The 27,044-nt window shown below is 36.5% G+C and overlaps 1 protein-coding gene and 2 pseudogenes across 1 annotated transcript; 1 reads left to right on the forward strand and 2 right to left on the reverse strand.

The window, feature by feature from the left end:
* Positions 1-5,546, reverse strand: LOC120151158 (annotated as a pseudogene).
* Positions 5,547-7,853: 2,307 nt separating this feature from the next.
* On the reverse strand, positions 7,854-15,631 carry LOC120151186 (annotated as a pseudogene).
* Positions 15,632-16,235: 604 nt separating this feature from the next.
* LOC120151187 lies at positions 16,236-19,557 on the forward strand. Its single transcript, XM_039163717.1, has 3 exons — positions 16,236-16,696; positions 16,814-19,033; positions 19,119-19,557. Exons 1-3 carry the CDS (start codon positions 16,236-16,238, stop codon positions 19,555-19,557), a joined length of 3,120 nt encoding a protein of 1,039 aa, XP_039019648.1.
* The last annotated feature ends 7,487 nt before the right edge of the window (positions 19,558-27,044 follow it).

Genomic DNA, 27,044 nt, shown 5'->3' on the forward strand with positions numbered 1-27,044 from the left:
GGGCCACGTAAAATGCTTCGAAGCTAAAGCATTTCAATATATGAGACTACGGTACATAATAAACAGGGAATAATTATCTGAATCATTTTCAAAATAGGCTCTTTAAAAACTACATAAAAGTCTTAAGTTCCTCACCGGAAAACAACTCTCAGCGTCGGCCGATTCTCTTCCCTGCTCCAAGTAACAGTGCCTTCCCAATAATACCTGAGTGGAGTCCTAAAACCAAAGCTATAGTTCCACCAACGGCAATCCATTTCCAATCATGTTGCCTCCTCATAACCATTGCTCCATTCTTTTCACTTTCCCCGGAAACAGGTCCAACAGAATCCGTGCTGTCATCGGGAGAAGTTTTTGTGGTAATTCTTGCCATCAGAGCACATCTCGACAAGGAAGTGTCAGTTTTCCTCACATTCTGGTATGCCCTCAAGCCATAGTGCAATTTCTTAACAGTTCCCCACATCCCATGGCGAACACCCAATTTCGCCACATCTTTCGGGATCCCCATGTCTTCGTAATGTACAAGATCTACCTCACAAGCAGTCATCGCCCCTCTCCTTTCCGGGACTCCACTGCATCACAAATCAGATGACAATATGAGACCATTGCCAACAGTGTCCGAGATTATGCTGCTCGAAAATCAGAGAGGTTGACTGAAAAGGTCTTACCGGCCCTGATAACCCAACTCGAAAAATAAAGCTCCACACGTCTTGGTTTGTCGCGCTTCTGGAAACCAGGATATGGCACCCCCTGAAAACGTTTTATAGCTTGTTTTAGCCCCCTCATACAAGAGAACACAGCTTGAACCATGATACACACATGACATTAAAACAGGCTCAAGCATCTTTAGAAGCCATTTTACCAGGACCCTGGTGCAAATGTCGAATTTGAATCTGACAAAGGTATGTTCAATTTTTCCCCAAAATTTTCATACATCTGGAATGAAATTTGAGGATCATATACCCATAGACATGATTGGAAATACATTGGAGGAGGGTATCAGATAAAATTACTCGATAAATGAAAAGCTGGAGCAAAAAGTTCGTTAGGTATGCTAGAAGATAGATGAGATGCAGAGTGAATTCTACGTAAAAATTAGTCATAGCATCAAATACGCACTAGCTACTGGCATATTCCTATCACCAGTTAACACCACCATTCACCACACCTCTTCCCAACCTCCACCCTCCTCCAACGCCCCTTTATACAGTAATAATACCAGACCCTTCACAGCATCTCAGGAATATAGATTTACTGAAAGTTAACTCAGGTCAAACTAAACATAGCATTACAGTTTTATGCTACTTGGACTTGGGTGTAAGTGTTGAATGCGGGTATATATCGATGTGAATATGGTCAGATTTTTTTTCAATGTATTTGGAGGATGCTTGGAGGTAATATCCCTATACCTATATGTTGGACAAAAGTGTTAGACATGAGCATTTCTGGAAAAATAAAAGGTTGGAGCAACACAGCTATAGCTTGTACCTTGGTCACACAATAGTAAGCATTTCCACCCTCCCATATTCTTCGGGTGATTACGTACTCTCGATCACTGCAGAAAAAGGGGAACTGCAAAGAAGAAACAAGCCAAGGAATGAGTTCATATATAGTCTAAAATAAGAAACACACTTTGAAGCTCATAACTCAACCATCAGTAGAAAAATTAAACAAACCACTCATTTCCTCTACCTTTTTTATCCAGTGGACAATCATTGTCCCTGTACGAGGGCACTCCTGTAAGATTTTAACATATGAAAGCATGGTGTCCCACTGTGGCCGAAACTCATCATCCCAGAAGAAATCTCTGACCAACTCCGGAGTTGCATCCTCAAAGACAGTTCTACTACGGTAAATTGCAGGGGCATTCTGTAAATAAAACCACTGTAAGTAATACACGTTGTGACTATCTGATCATCATGTATGCACATGATCAAACATGGAATTCCATCTAAGAGAAACAAACACAAAGAAATAATAAAGTATCATGTAAAGCCATTAGGCATTTAGCATTGCTCTAATAAACCTCTGAAAATTTGAAGGAAAAAAAAAAACTTAAAATTCCGCCATAAATGAAATGCCACATGAATAACAAAATGTGATATCATAAGATCTCAAAATGATGCAGAAAGGCGGAAACCATTCAATATAACAGGAAAGTAAACTGCAGGGGTCTCCTAAATTGCACCCCTGCTTTCGTTCTCTTTCCTAGGAGAGGGAAAAAATCACTAACGTTCTTTCTAAAAAGTAAATTTTTTTATATCGCAAGTTAGACTTATTAGAGTAAGATCCTATGAGTTTCATAGCAACTCTCAAGATATCAAAGCAATTAATGGAATATGATGCTCAAAATATGACGAAGAATTAGTGATTATATCGATTTAATCATACTCATGTACTCAGTTTTTAACCCCAACGGGTAGAGAAAAAATTATATCATCTTGGTTGAAAAAAAAACTGAGAGTTGAAGGACTTGGTGCAAAATAACATGTAAATTTAATGCATTTGATGCAAAAGAAACAACCAAATTTGAAGCACTTGGTTAAAAAGAGAAGAAAAAAAAAGATAGCAGGATTTGAAGATTTTGGAGTATTTATAAGTAAGTTTTATCTTATAGGAGAGAACCAAAAAAATATCAAAAATATCAGTAACGTCTTCCTAAAACTATAATGTTTTATGTGGCAAGTTTAACTTATTAGAGTAAGACGGATCCTACGAGTACCATGACAACCCAATATTGGACCACATCAATAATCAGAAACCTACCTCAGGCTCATGGCGCCATGCTTGGTATGACATATTTGGGGTAGTCTTTTCCATCATATGTTGCCATTCCATCTCACCTTCCTTCCCTTTGAGTAAATGTAAGAGGTGAGCTAAGTCATTCTCGGTGACAAAGTCCTGTTGTCTTTCTTCTGCTATACTGCTGGATCTGTAAAGAAATAGGTATCAATCATGAGCAAACTCATGCAATAAACAATATTAACCATGCCAGTAGTTTCTATCCAAAAAAAATGCCAGTAGTAACACAACAAGATTATAATTACTGCAGCAACTAATATGCTTCCACCAGTGACATTAAAACAGTAAAATTATTAAAGCACACACAAAAAAAGGTTTTATGTCAAAATTACAATGACCTTTAAGAAAAAGAAAGTTAAACATGCCTGCACTGGCAATAACACTGGAAGAGGGAAAATCTCTTTAATCATATAGCCAAAAACATGTTAGGATATTTTCCATTCAGCAAATAATTGCTACAAATGACATCTGATAACAGCTTTATTATTTAAATCTTTTGGCATTTAAAGCTTATCTACATAGAAATATTCGCCTTCAGCATTAAATAGATGTACCTAAGATATCTCAGTTCAACCCTGTTGTAGCAAATCATGAGACATGGTAACAACATTAAAAATTCTTTTGACCCTAACATGCCTACCAAACAAATTTTTTCAATAATTCTAAGGTCTTCCACATCAATCCCACAATTAGTTTCATCTGGTATAATCCGACCCATATATAAGCTTTTTTCCCAATTATTTCCTGACAAGCTCAGTTTGCTCACTCCCTTATACCTTAAGGACTATGTTTAAATGAATCTAAGGCTTGTTCACCCAGGTCCTAGAAAGACGGGATTCTAGACCCCAGTCCCCCTTACCCAGTACCAGGACATCAGCCTGCCTAAGAACCAAACGGAAAGAGAGTGACCCTAAAATATTTAACATAAAACCAATCACTAGTTTTTCACTCTCTCTTAAAGTCTTAACAATCCTACATTTTGACGAATTTAATGCAACGATTTTGCTGCATGCTAAATACTACACTGCATACTAAATACTGATACATAATAGACAGTGTTCTCAATAAACTAGCCCCAAATGGTACAGTTAAACCATACTAAATTCTATTCATTAGCTAAGCTTTTTAAGAACAATTTGACATTAGTTACTTGAACTAAAAATCACCTGTCCGACCATTAGGGGTCATTTGATTCAGATTAGCTTACATTTCTAGGGGAAATGTTAGATTACGGAAAAAGATTACCACATTTAGTATATAGAGTGTAATATCAATACATCAATTCCTTAGATACCGTATGATTACCAAGGTAATATTCATTTATGACAGTTTCAAATTCTACGTTCTTTTTTTTTATAAGAATTCTACGCTTCTTTTTAATAATTTTTGTCAATTTTATCCCTTCATTTTATGATATTTTTTATATATTAAGCATATCTATTTATTATAATTATTATAATATACTATTTTAACTAAATACATTAATGAAAAATAGATAAAATTATTAGTTATCATATTTCATATAAATATATAATATATTAACCAAATTAAAAAATATCTAAAATATATTTTAATAAAAAGAAAATTTCGTAGTAAAAAGATCGAGATTGATATATTCAAATAATGGAATAAAGGTTCGTGCTAATTATAATAATACCATCTTAAACACAAGATTTAGATTTTTGTAACAAAAATGAAAATACAAAGTTTTAAAGTTTAATAGAAGAGCTCCATGAACTTCAATATCCATTGCTAAACTTTAAGATATCCCCATATTGCTAAGTAATACTCGATGAACCATGCACCTCTTAGAGTAAGCTTTAAGAGAAAAATGGCATAAGCTGAAGGAAAGTATCCCTGGATGAACAGCCAGCCGATTTCTTCAACAACTATCCTGGTTACTAAACATAAGAACTATCAAGGAGATTCCAAAAGCTTCTATATTAATGATCAAAATGCGAAGTTCCATCGGAAAGCTTGATTCTTATTTACCTTAATTCATATAATATGGAATTAATAAACGAACCAACCACCATATTATTTACCTAAGAAAAAAATTGCAAAAAAGGATATTTTCAATCACATAAATACAAAAACCTAAAACAGTATAAATAACACTAACCTAACAGTACCAGCGGCTCCTTCCGGCGAAACTCTCACCGTAGGCGACTGCGGTTGCAAGGGAACGGTCGAATTTGAAGCTCCAGCAGTCGATTTTCTGGCTCTCCATTTGATGAAGTTAGAGAAAACTGAGCGGCAAATGGAGAAAACGGAGAGAGCGGTGCAGGCGAGCCAGAGACGGCGAGCACCGAACCCAGGAGGAGCAGTGAAGACGAGCCAGAGACGACGAGCACCGAATCCAGGAGGAGCGGTCCAAATGAACCGGAACTTAGACCGGAGACCTAGAAAAACCAAGCTGGTCCACCTAGGCCGCCAAGCCCAGCCGATGACGAGCCCGATCATCACGGCAAGCCATATAGGCACCGCGCATAGCAAAATGTCGACGAATGTTTCGGTTATCGTAGGTTTCTTCAAGAACTGCATTAGATCGAAAAACGTTTCATCCATTGTGTCGTGAGAAAATAAAAAATGGATTTTTTTTTCAAATTTGGATCGGCGAGATAATGGAGATCGATCAACCAGCCTTAACCGACGATCCAGCGGACATCTTCCAAATTTTTGCAGAAGAAAGGAGAAAAACAAACACGTTTTTGTTTTTTCATTATTTTCCTTCTATTTTTAAAAGATAAAAAATAAAAGCAAAAAAAATGCACCTTAGTACCTAAACTTTTATTCTGATTTAATATACAAATTTTATTTTTTCCAAAATCATACTTAATATTTAGCTTAAATTTTAATTTGGTAAATTATCATTAAAAAATTAATAAAACTATGACCTTGACCATAAGATATTATGTAATCATTGAAAAAATAAAAAAATATTAAATCAACAGTTCTGTTAATTTTTAATGGTGGTTATAAAATTGAAACTTGACTAAATATTAGGTATGATTATGAAAAAATAAAAGTTTAGATACTAAAACAAAATAAAAGTAATAGTTTAGATACTAAACATATAGTTTACTTAAAATAAAAATGGTAGGTTTGGTGGAACCGAGTTATTGCCTTAATTTCAATATGATAATTAATTTATTTTATACAATATATATATAATATTAATAAATAATGTATATTTAGATATATTAATTTTTATTCAAAATTTAGATATTAATTTTTAATTTGGTTTAGTTTAAGAATTATTTTAAAATAAAAAGAATATATTTTTTAAAAAAATTGTATTATTCAACTGAATTGATTATATTTTATTGTTTTTAATTAATATTAAAAATCTCTTTTAAAATTTAATTGGAATCTAACCATCAAGAATAAATTTTAAAATTTTAATATAAAAATAATGGTCGTTGAATTAACTAAGCTCGAATATTAAAATTTACATTCTGCTGGACGTAAAGGTGGCGGCGGCGGCAGCGGTTGATGGTTCGTGTTAAGTGTGGCAGCGGGTGGAGAGTGAGAAGGGAACGGTACAAATGCAGATATTTTTAGTTACTTAAGACTTACAGTTGGAGGTGGTTGGGATATTATTGTTTGTTTGGGGTGAGAAGAAGAATAAATTATTACGTTGCTTCTCACTGTCGTGAAGGTAGGTGGTACTTTCGCCTATCACAATTTGAATTTAATTCCATAATTTTAAACTCATAAAATTTTAAATCAAATCAAACTTAACTTGAATTTTTTAAATTAAATCAAATTTAATAAGTCGACTTAAATCGTTTACTACCTTTGTCGTGGCCTCGTCCTCCAGTTTTCATTGCATGTCATTTTTAAGCTGAGTTGGCACGTTTTGTAATGAGTGATCGAGTTCAATTAGGGTTTCTTTCACACTTTAGAAATTTGAGTTTACGGTTTGTTCACAAGTGTAGGTGCATGTTCATTATTATGATTACATGGATATCTCATCTATTTATTATCTTGTTGATTTTTTTTGAATTTTTAAATTAAATTTGGATACATAATTTACATTCGTGAATAGTTTTTTTACGATATTTGATTCTGATTTTTTATTATCGATGGTCTTTCAGTGATTTTGATCTCTATTTATAGTTTGTTTGATGATACAATCAAATTTATTCGTATCTATCTTTTGTTCGAATTTTTAATTGGATTTACAATCTTTTCCATTTATGATCATTGCATAATTCTAAATGACTATTTTTGTGTTAATATTTATAAAAAATATCATAATTATATGTTTAATTTGATTGTAAATATTCATTGTGCTTAAGTGTTTTACATCTCTTAATAAAACTAATTGTTTCTATCAAAAGACATCTATATGCATGGCTGCATCTTCTTAATCTTTTCATCTCGGGGGATGTTTGCTTTATAAGATGTAAGAAAACTTTAAAAATAGTATTATCGAATTATAATATTATTTTATATATTATTGAAATGTTGTACTATAATTATTTGATTTATTTGACAAGAATATAAGAATGCGTACATTGTTGGAGGAATATACGATTATTTTAAATTTTATTTAGAAAAATTTCAATTCAAGTTATTCAAGTTTATGCTTACATTTAATTGTAAATATTTATTATATTATGATATTATTTAATTATAATTTAAATGATTTTCTATAACCATATATAATACATATATATTCCTTTATAATTTTTTCATATGTAATATACATATATCATACAGAATTGAGAGATTCGATTCAAACTTGAAAGCCAATCCACTAATTTTTAAAAATTTCAAGTTATTCAAGTCGTATTTTATAACTCGACTCAAATCTGAAATTTTTTCGAGTAGATAAAATTATGAATCGAGTTAATTCTAGTTGAGTTTTTTTTCAAATCGAGTGGAAAAGATTAATTTTTCCACTCGAGTCATGCTCAACTCTACTTGTTACATGGAGTTTCTGTACTATATTATGCTCTCTGCACCAATAAAACCAAATTAAAAGAGTTGTCCATATCATTGAAAATGGATTCTGAAACATGATACAAAGTTTTGAAAATAAAATGCAATTGTTCATAACAAAGCCATTTATTGGAACTATTGACGACAAGTAGGCATTAACCTATAAAAAACTACGTTACAACATATCAACTCAGAGACAACTTGGCCAATGTCAACGCTAATACCTTCACTCCATTTTCTATATCCTCAGGTGAAGCATGTCCTTCAGGCTTATGACTGTATCCTGCAAATAGCAACCCATTGTAATATGTTTATTGTCCGTTTTTTTTTCCGATCATTCATATGCTCGAACGCAGTTCAAGAATCTAGGCAGCCCATGTAAAAGACGTGTTAATCGGACTTGAATGCGAGTGCCGAATACATGATATACTTTTCTAAAAGAAAAATAAAAAGCCAAAACCCCTCCAAATACATGATATTTTTTCGGAAAGAAAATTGAGCACTCTCGTTTTTAGGTATATTCGTATCAGACACTCACATTCAAGTCCTAATAACATAATTAGTTGACACTGTAATTAAGTAAAACGAGTTAAGTTATAAGGATTTAGACGTGAGAGAACGTGGATCTTACCTTTGTAACACGGAATAAATATCATGCCCATCGGAGATATCCTGGAAAAATATAACATTCAAATATCAGCATCAAATTACAGTATATAATCATGATGGATGTGAAATTGTGAATCCATCGACATGTTTAATGTGTATTCATAGTAAAATTGTTCATATTATGACTAATCCTTCAACCATGGCTTTCCCTTAAAACGAAAGCTAATACTCAGGTAATGGTTCTGAAATCTGGAATTGATAGCTTTTCTTCTCTATGCAGACATTCATGATTAGGAGGAAGGGCTGGATCATTGGAACTAAGAGGATAATAGAGAAATCTCGACTTGCAAGCTACTCGAATTCAACTCCCAGATAAAAAAAAACTCAAATCTGGCTTCGAAATTATCAAGTCAAGCTCTAGCTATTGAACAAGCCAAGCCAAATTTTACTATCCTAATGTTTACTCAAATAGCTGGCAAACCTAATCACACTATTTAATTAGTGTTGAAGAATATCAATTAGAGTTCGAGCACAAAGAATCGAAATTGAAGCGATGCATGATAATATAAAGAAGTTTTTTACTAGGTAAACAGGCCTAATAGAGCTAGCTTGAACAATTCACTTTTTATCCAGAACCAAATTCAAACTGAGCACTTCAAAACTTGAGTTCCAGTCTGAGCTTGAGGTCGACTTGGCTCGTTTACACTCATGCCTAATGAGAATCCCAACACCTTTTTGGGAGGACATGAATTCCCAAGAGCAATCTAAAGATAATTTTGTCTAGCAAAATTCATCAAGCCTAGTATTCAAAACGATTCCTAAGATTGAGTGTTCACTCAAGTTATTCTCCTAAAGTTTACTATCTAAAAGATATCAAAACTGAATAGTTTACATGTTTGTATAATTCTTCAAAGTATCAGGCACCGGAACATCACTTCTGTGTTAAACATATAGTTTTCAAGCTAGCAAAAGACTTAGTTGCTACGTATCATTCCCTTACCTTGCCATAAACAGCGTGTCATGGTAAACTCTGCTCACCATATGCTTTTGTGTTAGCTTCAGCTCTTTAGATGCGGCTTCCATTGCTTTGATTATTGATTTTTCAGAATGAGCTGGTGGGTCCTGATTTATGATCTTGAATTCTGATAAGGTGACATTGCGCTTTTTGGCAATTGATTTTGCAGAATTATGGATTTTCTTAATAACAGCATTTCTGCGGTCTTCATGAATATCTCGCACATCTAATAAGAAGCAAAAACATAATGGATTATCAGAGAGTAATCTAGATACCTCCCAGATTGTTTAAGAGCAAGGTCAGACCTTATGCATATGAATTAGTAAATACAAATTAACAAAGGTTCTATCTTATGTTACTTGGACTAGGGTGTAAATATGACACGAACTCAACTTGGATTAAACTAAGAAAAAATCGAATTTGATCCAGTCATTATTAAGCCGAGCTCAAGCTATTATTTGAGCCAAGAGCCATTGTACTTGGTTCGAGTAGCTTGCAAGCTTAATCGAGCTTATTCTTTATAATAAATACTTTTAATATTACTTTACTATTATAATATATATATATATACACAGTTAAAACCTTAAAAGTCGTTTTTTATCTGCCTCCCCTATACTCATCATCTGCTTTTCTCATCTTCTATCTAACCTCTCACAAAGTTAAATCTTGCACCTCCACTGACCGCCTTCAGGTTTTACAAGTTTCAATCTCCTTAATTGTTGGGTTTTGGTCAATTAAACTTTTCGTCTTTGTGTTATTCGTTTGATGTTTAAATGATTATTTCATGTCTTGCTTTTCAATTATTTCAAGCTTAGAAGATGATGCTCGAGTGAGTCTCGAGTTTTAATCAAGCTCAAGTTTGGAACATTTCTGGATAGGTCCGACTCTATTACATCTCTAATTTGGACAATGATACGAATGTAAGTACAGAAGTACGCCTAACGCAAATATGTTTAATTTCTTTTGAAGTTTTTTTCATGTATTAGGAGGGTCATATTATGCCTATATCCAGAAAAATGCTTGCTCACATGGACACCCATATCCAATGCATAATTAGATACAAGTATAGAGATATGACCCTCTAAGGATTCTCCAAATACAACAAAAAACTTAGAAAAAAATATGAGCAAACATGTGTCTGTCTTTGACACAACCGAATTCGAGTACATACTGATTTCAAGGTGTGCTTTACTAGGGATGCTGTTGATTGCTCCTGGGTGAAGCTCCAAAATCCCTGGGAAACAATAGATAAGTTCAACAAAATCAGAAGCTTCATTTAGCGCAAAAGAATTTTGTACAAGATCAAACAACCAAAATGAAAATATTATATTCGGACTTACCTACTGTACCAACAGTATCAATTGATCCAGAACCCAATACATGATTCTCAACAGCCAGCATCAGCTCAGCAGCTGCCAGTCCAGCATCATTTCTGCGCTTAATGGTATATTTACAGGTTATGGATATTTTCAACTTAATAAGAATTCTAGAAAAAAGTATAATATGGATGATCTAACAAAATCCAAATCTAATTCAACCAAATTACTCAGACACATGCATATAAATATATATGACATATGCTTTAACAATCAGCATCAATGAAACGCAAAAGCTGCAAGTGTTATAAGAATGTCACTCTAAGTTACTTGGACTAAGTGTCTAATCCGGGTATGTTCAATTTTTTCCCGAGTTTTTCCATGTATTTAGAAGGTTCTTGAAGGGTCATATCCCAGTACTAATTCCTAATATGTGTCAGACACTAGTACTTCAAAGGCCTTTTAAGATACGGTGCAGTATAAATGCCAGTATTGATAATATTAACCTGTTCGGTATCAAGACGCCACCTGCATGACCACCATTGCCTTCAAAATCTACTTTTATACTTGCAGGGGCTGCAATGTTAGTAACTATACCGATAGATATACCTGAATTTAGGAATAATACGGATTAGCCAATTCTGATATACCGTATGAAAGAGAAAACCTTAAAATTCGAAAGCAAGATACCTTCTTCCTCGAGAATCGGCCCTTGCTATATATGCAACTCAACAAATGCAGAGTAACTGTCTTTCTTCAGAAACACACTGGATAAATCACCTTCACCTCTCGCATAACCAGAAGATCTTGCGGCTTCCAAAAATGATATGTTTTGACCATCAACCATCGTCTTTAAAGCTTCAGCAAGTATTTCACCACCTGCCAATAAACGGCTGCGTGTTGACAAAACATATCAGAGACTTCAAACATAAGCCAGGAAGTAACCCCTAGCTATGAGGCATATGTTGAAGTTCTATGTCACTCAGACTCATATGTGAGTGCCAGATACATTTCCGACACAAGTATGCTCAATTTTTCTATACTTTTTTATGTATTTGGAGAGTCTTTGGAGGCTCATGGCCCCCACATCCATATATGAAAATTTGTCAATATATATCTAAAAAAAATTGTCAATATAGGTGTCGGGCATGGGTACTTCAAAAAATAACTGAAAAGTCACATAAGCATAGTTTGAGCTACTTAAATCTGCAAAACTGAAAAGCCTATTACTTGGTCATGCTAACCTTTCCAAACAGCCAATCCCAAAGCGTGTCGGCTCTTCAGAAGTAAATAAAATTCTCTCTAATGACCTTTTAGGTTTGAACCCAGACCTGCAGTAATCCCAATAAAAAGATCATAGAAAAGGATATACATTCATTGAAATAAAGATTGTTTCGTTTTGCTAGTTAATGAATCAAATACTTCAAAAAGTGACATTTAAATTAGGGTTGAATTGTAAAGGTAAAAATTCACATCAGTGAAAACTTATGAACCTCTTTAGTGCATTAATGGCTTCTATTGCACCTAAAACACCATCATATTTCCCAGAATATGGAATGGCATCGATGTAAGAACCTGTTGCCACTGCAGTAAGCTCCGGTTCATAGCCATCCCTGTATCGTAAAAAGCATTCAAAGAATTGAAACAAAGCAAAGAACACATCATCCAAAATATTGAAGGTCTTGATATTAATGTAAGCTTGAAGATTAAATGCAAATTGGAAATATGACGAGAGCAGTAGCAGATATTACAACAGTTGCATGACAACAGCATGAGGAAACTAAGTGTAAAGAAAAATCAATCATCAAGCTCTCAGCAAAACACAAACACGACCAGCTATTCTTCAAACTTGTATAGCCTCCATTGATAATTAACAACATGAAACTGGTACAAATCATCAACCTAGTGTAATGAATAATCAAGATAAAGCATATTTGACAGTTGAACCATAATAGTTATATCTGTAGAGCGAATCAAACAAACAAATGAATAGAAAACACGTGTAAATTTTCAAGTTTTTCTGGGTATTTGGAGGGTCCTTAGAAGGTTATATTTATATCCCATATCCATGTCCCTACATGTATCGGATATGAATAATTAAAAGAAAAACAATGAAGAGATGGGAAAATTATGAGAAATCAACAATAATGAGAACAATCTTTAAGATGGGAAAATTGACAATAGAAAATGAAGAACAAACCCATCACCGACCAAAAATGTTACCCACAGCATCCTCTCTCACGGAAAGCCCAGCAAGCCCTATTAAATTTTTTATGTACCTGTAATTAAATGTTACAGGGAAATTTCATGAAAAACACAAAACAAAATTTGATAGAATTCACAGTAAACACGCACGGGAAAACATTGTTCCAAGTTCCATGCTCCTTTTAACTTCATCCAACCTGGACCGTATACATAGTTCTAAAATGAAGTCATTATGTAATGTAAAGGGACATGAAACAATGGAAATTGTAATTTTTGCATCGCCCTTTTCCCATCATGTAACATCTATGACACAACCAAATTCCTTATAACGATACCACATGCACATCCACAACTGCATATATTTACGACACCCAGAATTGAGACATTGCAACTGCATCAAGGATTACCGGGATGTAGGAATATAATTGTAAATACAACTTAACTAAGTTTCCGTTTTTCTCTCTCTTTTATTTGTTTCGTTAAGAAAAAGATAATTTTTCATTACAAGCCATGTTACTCGAACTCATGTGTCAATGTCGATATATGTAGATGTTGGGCAAAACATGGTCCGATTTTTCTAAGTCTATATTTGGAGGATCCTTGAGATGATATCCGTATCTCCCATAAATTAAACAGGAGCGTCGGCTATGGTTAATTCAACAAAAATGAAGAGTTGGATCAAAATAGATTATAAACGAATATGTCTATTCATCACCTGCAATGTAAAATTCGATTCTTATTATAACTAAAACCCAATAAAAAAACACTACACCCAAAAAAAAATCACATAAATACACCACTATTTCAGAATCATTACAATACTAAATTATATAAACCTACACGATTACAAACAGAAAAATATACAAACACAACAAGAATTACCTGCGAGCCAATACATCATTCTCAGTGTAGAGAATCCTAGTAACTGATGGGGCGGGGGTATCCGAGAAAGTTGATAGCTCATCAATCTAAAAAAAACCATTTCACAAAATTAAACCCTAAAACACAAAAAAACAAAAGATGGGTGGATTAAAAGAACCTGCTTCTGAAGTGCTTGAGCATCAACTGAAAGTGAGTTTGAATTCGATTCTGATGAACTAAAAGGACTAGATGGCTCATCAAGTGGGTACCCAGAGAAATCGTGCATGGTTTTGATTGTTGGGTCGTCATTGTTTTGAGTTAAGATCAAAGGCGAGGAACAAAGGAAGAAGAGGAAGAACAGTGGGTACCTAGACAATTTTTTTGTGCTCGGAATTTCTTTATAATTTGATAAGCTTGTTATAATTGATGTTTTGTTTTTCTTGGTTACTAAAATAAGTTTAAAATAATGAGAAATTATATAAATTAGGCTTAACATGCTATAAAGCGTTCCAACTTTTAAAATATTCAATTAAAATATTATTTTTATATAATTAAATTTTATGATAAACTACGTATTTAATATTTCAACTATCACTTTTATTCTATTTCAGTCATCTAACTATTTTTTTTAAATCGTTCTAGTTTCGTTTTGACCACGTTTAGTACCCAAATATCCTTACTAGCGACCTTAAAAACCTGGCTCATGGAAAACCTGGAGAAATCAACGAAAACAAATGAAGGTGGTGATTGGCCAACCTTCTTTGGCTCCCTCCTATGGGCGCTATGGGACAGGAGAAACAAAACTATATTTGATCTTGAGGCAGAGGAAATAGAGTCGACACTCGAAAGGGGAATAAGAATGACCCAGGAGTTTTTGAATTCTAGGAAACTTACAACCACGCAAAAGGGTCAGGTTCGGAAGGAAGAGAAATAGCAGGCACCTAGTGCTCCATGGGTAAAGATTAACACAGATGGTACACGAAAAAACTCCTCGGATAAAACTGCATGTGGAGGCATCATGAGAGACCATGACGAAATTAAACTGGATATTAGGCTATACAAAGATAATCGGCATCTGCTCGGCCTTGGAAGCAGAGCTTTGAGGAATCTACGAGGGGCTCTAGACTGCGTGGAAGCTTGGAACTAGACAAATCCAGCTTGAAACTGACAGCAGAGAAGCTATCAATCTAATAAGGGAGAGACCGGGAAGCAACAAGAGACTAACCACTGTCCAACATATCTGCATTATGCTCGAGAAGGACCGGGACGTTCAAGTCAAGCACGTCCCGTGAGAAAGCAATAAGGTAGCTCATTCCCTAGCCAAGCTTGCATGGAACTTACCTCGTGGCCTGCATGAATTCCACCAGGCACCAGATGAATTGAAAGCTAAAATTCACAAGGAGAGCTGTAGAATAGCATAAACTACTCCGTTCTGTCTTTCTTCAACAACAAAAAATAAACTAAAAAAATCTAAATAAATATTATATTGTAAACCTTTCTAACATAACAAAAGTATAGAGAGTAAAATAAAAAATTATGTTGCATAAAAAAACGAGTTTTCACTATCAAACAATCAGATTCCTTATCATTGAAAACTATCGAGAATGTCAAGGTAGTGTTACCTTTGTTTTCTTTCAATCTCACTCATTTTCTCAGTCTCCAAACAAGAAACATAAAACTTGGTAAAAAAAAGTACACCTACATATAATAAAATAATTTATTAATACAATATACAAATAATAAATAAATATAAATAATACATTAAACGTTAGCTTAACTACTTATAGTCTTTCCTTCCGGCTCCCGTTCATGTCTTAACCGGCAAAAAAGACGACAATTTAGGGGACGTCACGGCCATTGTCAACGTCCCCGCCATCGCTGTTAGTCACAGTTGATGTTATCGACCAAAGGCCAAATAGAGCAGAACAAGTAGTGGATCCAAAAATTTAAGAATGGGGTCCAAATTTAATTTACCCTAAAAATGTAGTTGACTGTCACGATTGGAGAGGGAAGACGAGAGGGAGAAGATGGAGGACGAAAGAAGAGTATCGAAGGAGAATGGGGAGAATTGGGGGAAATGAATAATCAAGGGTTAGGGATTGAGATAGAATTGGGAAGTAATTACCTGGGAGCAAGGCACGTGAGGAGCACGGGGGCAATTGGTCTAGCAGATACGGGTGGAGCAAAGGAAGCTCAGCAGAAGCCCAATTCCTGTTATCATAACATAATTGGTTAGAGAGATGTCCAGCTGGCATAACAGAATCTATCAGGATTGTATGTAAATAAAGGCAATGTAAACAGACGAATGATTATGAAAAGAAATGACTGAATATTCATTTTCTGTAATCTCCTTTCTTTCCTTCTTCTAAAACCTCATCTTCGATAATTTCTTCTCTTAAGTCTCAATCCATAGCAAATTGGTATCGAGAGCCTGAATTTTCCTGGCTATTGACGTTGTAATGCCAAAGAAAAACCAGACCATGACTGAATCAGCAGATTTTACAGCACTACAGAAACAATTGGAGGAATTGACTGCTTTGGTCAAGCAGACTCAGGATGAAACCAAGACCCCTAAATGGTGGGAGAATCAAGAGGAGCGTATCACTGCCTTGGAGTCTAGAATGGCTACAAATCAAGGGTACGTGGAAGAGCTTTTGAAGATTTTGACTGGCCGAAAAGGGGATCAAAATCAGCCTGATGAGGAACAGGTACAGACCCCTAATTTATCTAACACGAGTGGGAAACATGCTGTACAGGTTACAGTGGTTAATGACAAAAATAGGTTTACTTATAAACCTGATGAGCCTGGAATTCTAAAATCTAAGCCAAATGAGTTGCCTACTCACATAACCAGCTACAAAAATGATATTCAAGTGGGGGAGAACAGTGCTGTTAAGAACAATACAGTGGGTTTAGATATGGATAGAAGAGGCACAGGGGGGTCTTGTAATACTTCAGGGATTATGATGCACAGGCCTAAAATAGAGTTACCTTTTTTTTAGGGTAGTAATCCAAGAGGGTGGATACATAAATGCCTAAAGTACTTCTCATTATGTAGTATTGTTGAGGAACAAAGAGTAGAAATAGCTACAATGTACTTAACAGGTAAAGCAGAAATTTGGTTTGATGGCTACATCATGCAAAAACATCATGTTACATGGCATGAGTTTGAGGCAGACCTATGTCATAGGTTCTGTGATAAGGCGTTTGCTGATATAGTGGAAGAGTTTACTAAGCTGGTACAGAAAGGTTCTGTGGAGGAGTATCAGGACATATTTGAAGAACTGCAGCCTCATATGCTCTTACAGAATCCTACACTAGGTGAGGAATTCTTTGTCTCTCTATTTCTTAGTGGATTAAGAGATGATATTAAACATAGAGTCAAGGCACTAGACCATAAGACACTATCTGAAGCATACAGGCAAGCTAAACTGTATGAATTGTCTGTTGAATTTGAAAGTAAGAGAATGAGGCCAACTTTTAGAAACCCATCCTACCCAAATTCCCTACCTATTTCTAAACCAACTCAGTTACCAATTCCACAAAAGAGTTCACCCACCTTGCCACCAAAACAGAATTTAATAGAGTACAGAAGACAAAATAATATGTGCTTTAAGTGTGGTGAGAAATTTGTTCCAGGCCATCAATGTAAAGCAAAACAATTGAACATGATGATTGAAGAAGATATTATTCTGCCTTCAGATACTCTACCTACTGATTCAGAACAGCAAGTTATACAGGAGGAAGAGAGCCTAGAAATATCTATGAATGCTATCACTGGGTGTATTGGTCATAACACCTTAAGAATTCAGGGCAGTATCCTAGGCAAACTAATGAATATTCTAATTGAAAGTGGTAGTACCCACAGTTTTTTAACACCACAGTGGGCTAAGGCTGGTATACAGGTAAATACACCTTACCCTTTGGCTATTACAGTGGCAAATGGTCAACAACTATATAGTACAGCAAGGTGTAATAAAGTTGGATGGCAAATGCAAGGACACTCTTTTGTTCATGATTTCAGACTTTTACAGATGGGAGGGAGTGATATGGTATTGGGAGTAGATTGGATGAAATTATTTAGTCCAATTTTGATGGATTTCAACAAAATGACTCTCAGTTTTGTTCATCAAGATGGACAAATTGTTATACATGGTCAACAACCATCTTCATGTTTGCAGCAAATTTCAGGAGCTTCTTTATTGAAAATGACAGCTTCAGATTCTGTTATTTTGGGACATATGGTATTATTATCTATGACAGAAGCTTCTAAACCTATTCCTGCAGCTATTCAATCTCTCCTAGAAAGCTACAAGGCTATTTTTGAGGAGCCAAGAGGTCTTCCACCAGTAAGAAACCAGGACCATGGTATTCCCCTTAAACCTGATTCAATTCCTGTCAATCTCAGGCCCTACAGATTTCCCCACAACCAGAAGGCTGAGGTGGAAAGACAAATTGCTACTATGTTATCTTCTTCTATTATTCAGCCTAGTAGGAGTCCATTTGCTTCTCCATGCCTCCTAATTAAGAAGAAAGATGGCTCTTGGAGGTTCTGTGTGGATTACAGGCAACTAAACAACATGACTATTAAGGATAAATTTCCTATTCCTGTTGTGGAGGACTTATTAGATGAATTATATGGTGCTGTGTACTTTTCAAAGATTGACCTCAGATCAGGTTATTGGCAAATCAGAATTAAGGATGCAGATATTCACAAAACTGCATTCAGAACTCATCAAGGCCACTATGAATTTAAGACCCAAGTGGAATACTTGGGACATATTATTTCAGCAGCAGGTGTTGCTATTGATCCCAGTAAAGTGGAAGCAATGAAGAATTGGCCTCTCCCTAAATCTTTGAAGTCTTTGAGGGGATTTTTGGGATTAACAGGCTATTATAGAAGATTTATTAAAGATTATGGTGCTATAAGCAGGCCACTAACACAAATGCTTAAAGCAGACAATTTTAAGTGGACTACTGCAGCTTTGACTGCTTTTGAAGATCTTAAAAGAGCCATGTCCACTGCTCCTGTTTTGGCTCTTCCAAATTTTACTCAGAATTTTTATTTGGAGACAGATGCAAGTTCAGGAGGTATAGGTGTTGTTTTATCTCAAAATGGTAGACCTATAGCATTTTTGAGTAAGGCCCTTAGTCCAAGAAATGCTACTCTTTCTATTTATGAAAGAGAATATTTGGCTATCCTATTAGTAATATCTAAATGGAGACATTACTTAGAGGGTAATCCTTTTGTCATTAAGACTGACCATGAACCTCTAAAGTATCTTTTGGAGCAGAAGTTGACCACTACAATTCAAAAGAGATGATTGACCAAGCTTTTGGGGCGATTATACTATACAGTACAGAAAAGGGAAATCAAATGTGGTGGCAGATGCATTATCTAGACAGTGGGAGGATCAGGGACAGTGTTTGGTTATGGGCACAACTATAATTATTCCGAGTTGGGTGCAGGAGGTGGAGGCTAGTTATAAGGGAGATTTATTGGCTACTGATTGGATCACCAAATTGGCTGTTCATGCTACTGCTGATAATAAATGGAGATATTCAAAAGGAATCCTTAGATATAAGGATAGAGTTTATATTGGGGAGGTTGGATCTCTTAGACTACATATTCTTCAGACATTACATGACTCACCTCATGGGGGTCATTCTGGAAGTCAAGCAACTTATCAGAGAATTAAATCTTACTTCTATTGGCCTAGACTTAAAACTATGGTGGTCAATTATGTTAAACTTTGTGCCGTCTGCCAACAAACTAAGGTGGAACATATTGCTAAACCATGACTACTACAACCATTACCTATACCTCAGCAAGCTTGGGAAGTTATCACTATGGATTTTGTTGAAGGCTTGCCTACATCTTTCAGGAAGAATTGTATTCTTGTGGTGGTTGACAAGTTTACTAAATATAGTCACTTTTTAGCTCTATCACACCCTTACTCAGCAGCTGAGGTGGCTAAATTATATTTGGATCACATATATAAGCTTCATGGCCAGCCTAAAATGGCCATTTCAGACAGAGACAAGACCTTTACCAGCCTCTTTTGGAGAGAACTAATGAAGCTCTTAGGGACTAAGACCCTCTTTAGCACTACTTATCATCCTGAAACGGATGGACAAACAGAGAGGGTAAATCAGTGCTTAGAGCAATACCTAAGAGGGTTGTGTTTTTACCAACCAAAGCAATGGGCTAAATGGTTGTCACATGCTGAGTGGTGGTACAATTCTACCTACCATACTGCCTTAAAACTAACACCTTTTCAGGCTCTCTATGGCTACAAGCCCCTACCATGGTTTGGTATACAGACACTCAAGTACATGCAGTAGTAGAGTTAATGAGAAACAGGGAAGACATTCGACAATTGGTGAAAATTCAATTATAGCAAGCCAGTAATAGAATGAAACAGAAAGCTGATAAAAACAGATCAGAAAGAGTATTTCAAATTGGGGATTTTGTTTACCTGAAACTGCAGCCGTATCGACAGACTTCTATCGCCCTGAAAAATTTTTTGAAATTAGCAGCAAGGTTTTTTGGCCCTTACAAGATTATTGAAAAAATTGGGGAAGTAGCCTACAAACTTGACTTACCAGATTCTTCGAGGTTGCACCCAGTATTTCATGTCAGTTTATTGAAGAAGCATGTTGGGCCTGATGCAGCAACCTCCACAAATCCTCATACGATGGATGATGAGGGTCAGTTTCGGATAGAACCCAACAAAATATTAGCCAGAAGGATTGTTAATCGACACAGTAAACCGATTACACAGTTGCTGGTTCGGTGGACTAACCTGGACGAGATGCATGACACTTGGGAAGACTATTTAGTGCTGCGAGGGCAGTTTCCGTCATTTGATCCTTGGGGACAAGGATCGTCTGATGGGGTGGGTATTGTCACGATTAGAGAGGGAAGACGAGAGGGAGAAGATGGAGGACGAAAGAAGAGTATCGAAGGAGAATGGGGAGAATTGGGGGAAATGAATAATCAAGGGTTAGGGATTGAGATAGAATTGGGAAGTAATTACCTGGGAGCAAGGCACGTGAGGATCACGGGGGCAATTGGTCCAGCAGATACGGGTGGAGCAAAGGAAGCCCAGCAGAAGCCCAATTCCTGTTATCATAACAGAATTGGTTAGAGAGATGTCCAGCTGGCATAACAGAATCTATCAGGATTGTATGTAAATAAAGGCAATGTAAACAGACGAATGATTATGAAAAGAAATGACTGAATATTCATTTTCTGTAATCTCCTTTCTTTCCTTCTTCTAAAACCTCATCTTCGATAATTTCTTCTCTTAAGTCTCAATCCATAACATTGACATAGTAAATTAGTAACCCCCACCCTCGCTCGTTTGTCGACGTAAAAATTGAAACCACCCCCGAGTGTAAACACGACAGGCTCCAAAAGTTGAATCTCCGAAGTGTGAACGCGAACAAACAACCCCGACAAAGTTGAATCCCGACGACACCACACAAAAAATCTTCGATGAAGTTAAAAGTTAAAATTTAGAATTAAATATAGGGTTAAGATTTATCAGTTTTGAAATTTAAGGGGTTCGGGGTAATAATAAGGGCGATGATAGGTTAGTGGGGCGACAGGTGGGTGGACGTTCAGTGACGGTAGTTGAAGATTTTATGGGGTTCTTTTATAATTTCAAAAAAAAAATTGAGTTTCTTTTAAATTAATAATATTCTTAAGTTTTATTTAAAGAGAAAATAACCTCAGTGACCAAAAATCTCAGATAATATACGATTTTGATCAACTTTTTTTGGATTTGCGAAAATGACCACAAAATCGTAATACGATCTCTAATTCGCATTGCGATCTACACTATCGCAAATTCGCGTTGCATTTCGCGTTGCGATAGTTGAAAATCGCGTTGCGATTTTTCATTTCGCGTTGCGATAGTCTACAGTTGTCGTTGCGATTTTCCAAATTCGTTGCGAAAATTCGTTGTGATAGTTCAAAAAAAAAAGATTTTGTTTTTAAAGAATTTTCTCTAAAAAGATAGTATCCGCGCGGATGTGTCGAAGACACGTATTACCACGACCACGACCCGACCCGAAATGCAACGCGAATTTGCAATAGTGGAGATTGCAATGCGAATTAGAGATCGCATTGCGATTTTGTTGGTCATTTTCGCAAATCCAAAAAAAGTTGGTCAAAATCGTATATTATCTAGGATTTTTGGTCACTGAGGTTATTTTCTCTTATTTAAAAAATATAAACATGACACGTGTCACTAAACGATTTTTTTACGACCGTTATGATGTAGACACCTATATGTATAATATTAGAAATGATAGGTACCTATTTTAAACGAAAAAATCTTTAGGCACTTAAAGTTAATTTTTGGTATAATTTGATCACTTATTTTTGTATTAAGCCTTTTTATAACATTTAAATTAGAATAAATAGTTATTCTCTAATAAATTCAAGTGTTATTGTTTATTTTTATTTGAATTAAATATTTTTTTGTTGGATATATGAATTTGTTCATGTTGACGAAAACGGGTAAAGAAAACGAAAGAACACGAGAATTTTACGAGGTTCGGCAATGTGCTTACGTCCTCGGTGCCTAGGCAGCGCTAGAAGTTTTATTCAATGATATTTTAGGTCTAGGTTACATCTCTATTTATAATAGAAAACCCTGGTACATAATTACAAAATCAACCCTGTACCGTACCGCGGAGGCTGCGCCTCCACACCCCCAACCCACATAATTCGTAACCCCACAACGAGACTTTTTATGAGCCATACATAACAAATCTCCACCTTGGCGAATATCCTGCCCCTTGGAAACTTCAATGTGGGTTGGGTTACCTTGCTTCTTTAACAACTCGAAACATTCAACAAGTCCAAGCAATGCTTGAACTTGTCTGTCGTAACTGGCTTAGTGAACATATCAGCGGCATTTTCATCAGTATGTACCTTCTGAAACAAAACCTCTCCAGATGCAACCAACTCTCTGATCTTGTGGAACCTTACATCAATATGTTTAGTTCTAGCACGATACACCTGATTCTTAGCCAAGTGAATAGCACTTTGATTATCACAAAGCAACTGAACTCCACCTTGTTGAACACCCAACTCCTTCACTAAACCAGTAAGCCATAAAGCTTCTTTTGCAGCTTCAGCCGCTGCCATGTACTCAGCTTCAGTTGTAGATAGAGCCACAATAGATTGAACAGTAGACTTCCAACAAATAGGCCCTCCACCAAGAGTAAAGATATACCCTGTCGTAGATCTTCTATTATCCAAGTCACATGCATAGTCTGAATCCACATATCCTACAACCAAAGGATTATCCCGCTGACTCCCAAAAACAATTCCATGTCCCACAGTACCCTTTAAGTACCGAAAGATCCACTTGACTGCTTCCCAATGTTGCTTACCAGGTTTAGACATGTACTTACAAACTTGACTAACAGCATGAGCTAAATCAGGACGAGTACATACCATCACATACATCAAGCAGCCAACAGCATTAGAATATGGAACCTTTGCCATATCTTCAGCTTCCTTATCTGTCTTGGGGCACTGTTCTGATGAGAGCTTAAAGTGATTCGCCAATGGAGTGCTAACTGGTTTTGCGCTGCTCATCGCAAACCTTTCTAGCATTTTCTCAACATAACCCCGTTGAGATAGCCGCAGTTTCCTTGAGTCTCTGTCCCTGCAAATTTCCATTCCAAGAATTTTCTTTGCAGCACCTAAATCTTTCATATCAAATTCCTGACTCAATAAAGTTTTCAAACCGATAACATCATCCATGTTCTTCGCAGCAATCAACATATCATCAACATACAGTAATAGAAAAATAAAAGAACCATCATCAAGGCTCTTAACATAGACACAACAATCATACTCACATCGGTTGTAGCCAATCTTGATCATATAGGAGTCAAACCGTTTATACCACTGTCTCGGAGACTGTTTTAACCCGTACAAAGATTTCTTCAATCTGCAAACTAAATGCTCGTTTCCAGGTTGAGTGAAACCTTCAGGTTGCCGCATGTAGATCTGCTCCTCTAAATCACCATGCAAAAAAGCAGTTTTAACATCCATCTGCTCTAAATGCAAATCCCAACTAGCCACCAATGCAAGTACTGCTGGGATTGAAGTGTGCCTGACCACAGGAGAAAAGATTTCATCATAATCAACTCCTTTCTGCTGTGAAAAACCCTTCGCTACCAAACGAGCCTTGAACTTCTCCCCCTCTTTTTCTGTTACTGCTGGTTTCTTCTTATACACCCATTTGCAACCAATCGGCTTCTTACCCTCAGGAAGGGGAACTAACTCCCATGTGCGATTGTGATTCAAAGACTCCATCTCCTCAACCATGGCTGCCATCCACTTGTCGTTTTCCTGACTAGTAACGGCATCATGAAAGTAACTGGATCATCACTGCTAACAGTAAGTGCAAAAGATACCAAGTCTTCAAAACCCAATCTGTTCGGAGGCTTTATATTCGTCCGTCTCACCCTGTCTCTGGCGAGACTATAATCCTGCAAATCATCCGTAGTGGAACCACCAGAAGTCGGTTGAGAAGTTTCTGGTTTCTCAACTGGAAACTGCTCGAAATCCACCACTGTCGTGTCTTGCTTCTGCTGCAACATGGATTGTTCATCAAAAACGACATCTCTACTAATCACAACTTTCTTCGCAACTGGATCCCAGAACTTGAATCCTTTGACACCTTTCTTGTAACCCAGAAAAATGCACTCCTTCGATTTTGCATCAAGTTTGGATCTCTCATCAGCAGGTACATGCACATAAGCAGGACAACCAAAAATCCGTAAGTTATCAAAACTAACATCATGACCAGTCCATACCTCTTCTGCAACTTTCCCAGCCAGCGATGCCCTTGGCGATCTGTTGATAAGGTAACACGCCATGTTAACAGCCTCAGCCCAGAAGTGTTTGGGAAGCCCCGCATTCAACCGCAAACATCTGGCTCTTTCATTCAACGACCTGTTCATTCGTTCCGCAACACCATTCTGTTGTGGTGTATTGCGCACTGTAAAATGCCTCTGAATCCTATGTTCCTTACAGAATTGTAGGAACTGTGAATCTGTGTACTCCGTACCATTGTCAGACCGCAAACACTTGATTTTTCGTCCTGTTTGGTTTTCTACCTCAGCTTTCCACAGCTTGAACTTCTCAAAAACTTCAGATTTCTGTTTCAAAAAATACACCCAAACTTTCCGTGAAAAATCATCAATAAAAGTAACATAGTACCTAGATCCACCCAAAGACGATGTCGTGGAAGGCCCCCATACATCAGAATGCACATAATCAAGAATCCCTTGAGTTGTGTGCTTCGCAGTCTTGAAACGGACTTTAGTCTGTTTACCAAGAACACAATACTTGCAAAAGTCGAGCTTACAGCTTTTGACACCATGCAACAAGTTTCTCTTGTGTAATTCTGCCATACCACGTTCACTAAGATGAGCAAGGCGCATATGCCACAATTTTGTCGTATCATCACAGGACTCAACAGAGTGAACTCCACCTGCAACGGTACTCCCTAACAATCTGTAGATATTCCCTGCAGTCATCTTGCCTTTCATCACAGTCAATGCTCCTTTAACAATCCGAATGGTTTCCCTATCCTCGTCAGCCTTAGGGATAAACCATTCTTGTGCAAAGTGCCCAAGGAAATCAAATTCTTCTTCAAGTCTGGGATATGTCGAACACCACTCAACGTCCGAACGAAGCCATCGTGCATCTTAATTCTGACATCACCAATACCACAATATTGCAACATCGATCATCACCCAAATAAACCGAACCAGAATTAACCGGCCTGTATGTCGAAAACCATTCCCTATTTGGCGTGATGTGATAGAACATCCAGAATCAAGAATCCAAGCATCCGTCAATTGTGTCGTTGAAATAGAAAGCATATCACCCTCACTGCAATCAGAATTATCATCCTCGACCACGTTCACAGACTTGGATGAGCCATCACGCTTCTCATCAGTCTGCTTTTTCAACTTCGGACAGTCTCGCTTCATATGTCCCGCCTCCTTGCACTTGTAACAGTGAATCGTCTTCTTATCCCTGGATTTGGATCTGGAATTCCGCTTCCCGACCCTGCCTTCTCTGGCTTCCGTCCACGATCTCGATTACCCTTGACATATAAGCTATCGGCTTGAGAGCTTTCCCCTGCATTCTGCTTCCGCTGGTTGTGAGCCAACAAGGCTGCAGTAATCTCCTCAACGTTGATAGTCTCTTTCCCATATGTAAGAGTAGTCACCATGTGTTCGTAAGAGGAAGGCAACGAACACAACAGAATCATCGCTCTGTCTTCATCCTCAATTTTCACATCAAGCCGAGCCAGATCAGAAACGATTTGATTGAAGACATTCACGTGTTGCGCCAAATCGTGATCGTCCTGCATCTTCAGCCCATACAGCCGCTGCTTCAGATACAGTTTTGTCGTTAAGGATTTGGACATAAACTGACTTTCCAACTTCCTCCAAATTTCGTCTGGAGACGATAGATGCATGACGTGATACATGACCTCGTCCGCCAAGCATAATCGTATGGTTCCTGCCGCTCGTTGCTGCAATTCTTCCCAATCTTCCTCATCCATCGACGCCGGCTTTGTAGGTCGCAAAGCCTTCAAGATCCCTTGCTGCGCCAATAGATCCTTCACCCTCGTTTGCCATAATCCGAAGTTACCCTGACCATCGAATTTCGCGACTTCGAATTTTGCTCCTGACATCTGATACCAATTGTTGACGAAAACGGGTAAAGAAAACGAAAGAACACGAGAATTTTATGAGGTTCGGCAATGTGCTTACGTCCTCGGTGCCTAGGCGGCGCTAGAAGTTTTATTCAATGATATTTTAGGTCTAGGTTACATCTCTATTTATAATAGAAAACCCTGGTACATAATTACAAAATCAACCCTGTACCGTACCGCGGGGGCTGCGCCCCCACACCCCTAACCCACATAATTCGTAACCCCACAACGAGACTTTTTATGAGCCATACATAACAGTTCAACATATGAATTTAATCAATAAAAAGTTAAAAAAATTTAACATGTTAATTAAATTATTAATTGAGATTCAAATATTTAATTTTATTATTAATTTTTTGATATAATATTTATAAATTATTTTTTTTCAAACCTTTAAATTGAAATATATTATATACTTAAATATATTCGAATTTACATTTTTATATATTATAATAATAATTATGTTAATAAAAGTAAGAAAAAATATTAGCATAATTTTTACTTTCACCACCCACTAAAATC

Source organism: Hibiscus syriacus, unplaced genomic scaffold (assembly GCF_006381635.1).
Source record: "Hibiscus syriacus cultivar Baekdansim isolate YM2019G1 unplaced genomic scaffold, ASM638163v2 tig00111028_pilon, whole genome shotgun sequence".
Taxonomy (NCBI): Eukaryota; Viridiplantae; Streptophyta; class Magnoliopsida; order Malvales; family Malvaceae; genus Hibiscus; species Hibiscus syriacus.

Coding starts and splice junctions, on each gene's coding strand:
- LOC120151187 (XM_039163717.1), top strand. CDS start 16,236: ATGACTGAATCAGCAGATTTTACAGCACTACAGAAACAATTGGAGGAA. Junction 16,697..16,813: donor GATAGAAGAGGCACAGGGGG/GTCTTGTAATAC, acceptor CTCATTATGTAG/TATTGTTGAGGAACAAAGAG. Junction 19,034..19,118: donor ACTGACCATGAACCTCTAAA/GTATCTTTTGGA, acceptor TATACAGTACAG/AAAAGGGAAATCAAATGTGG.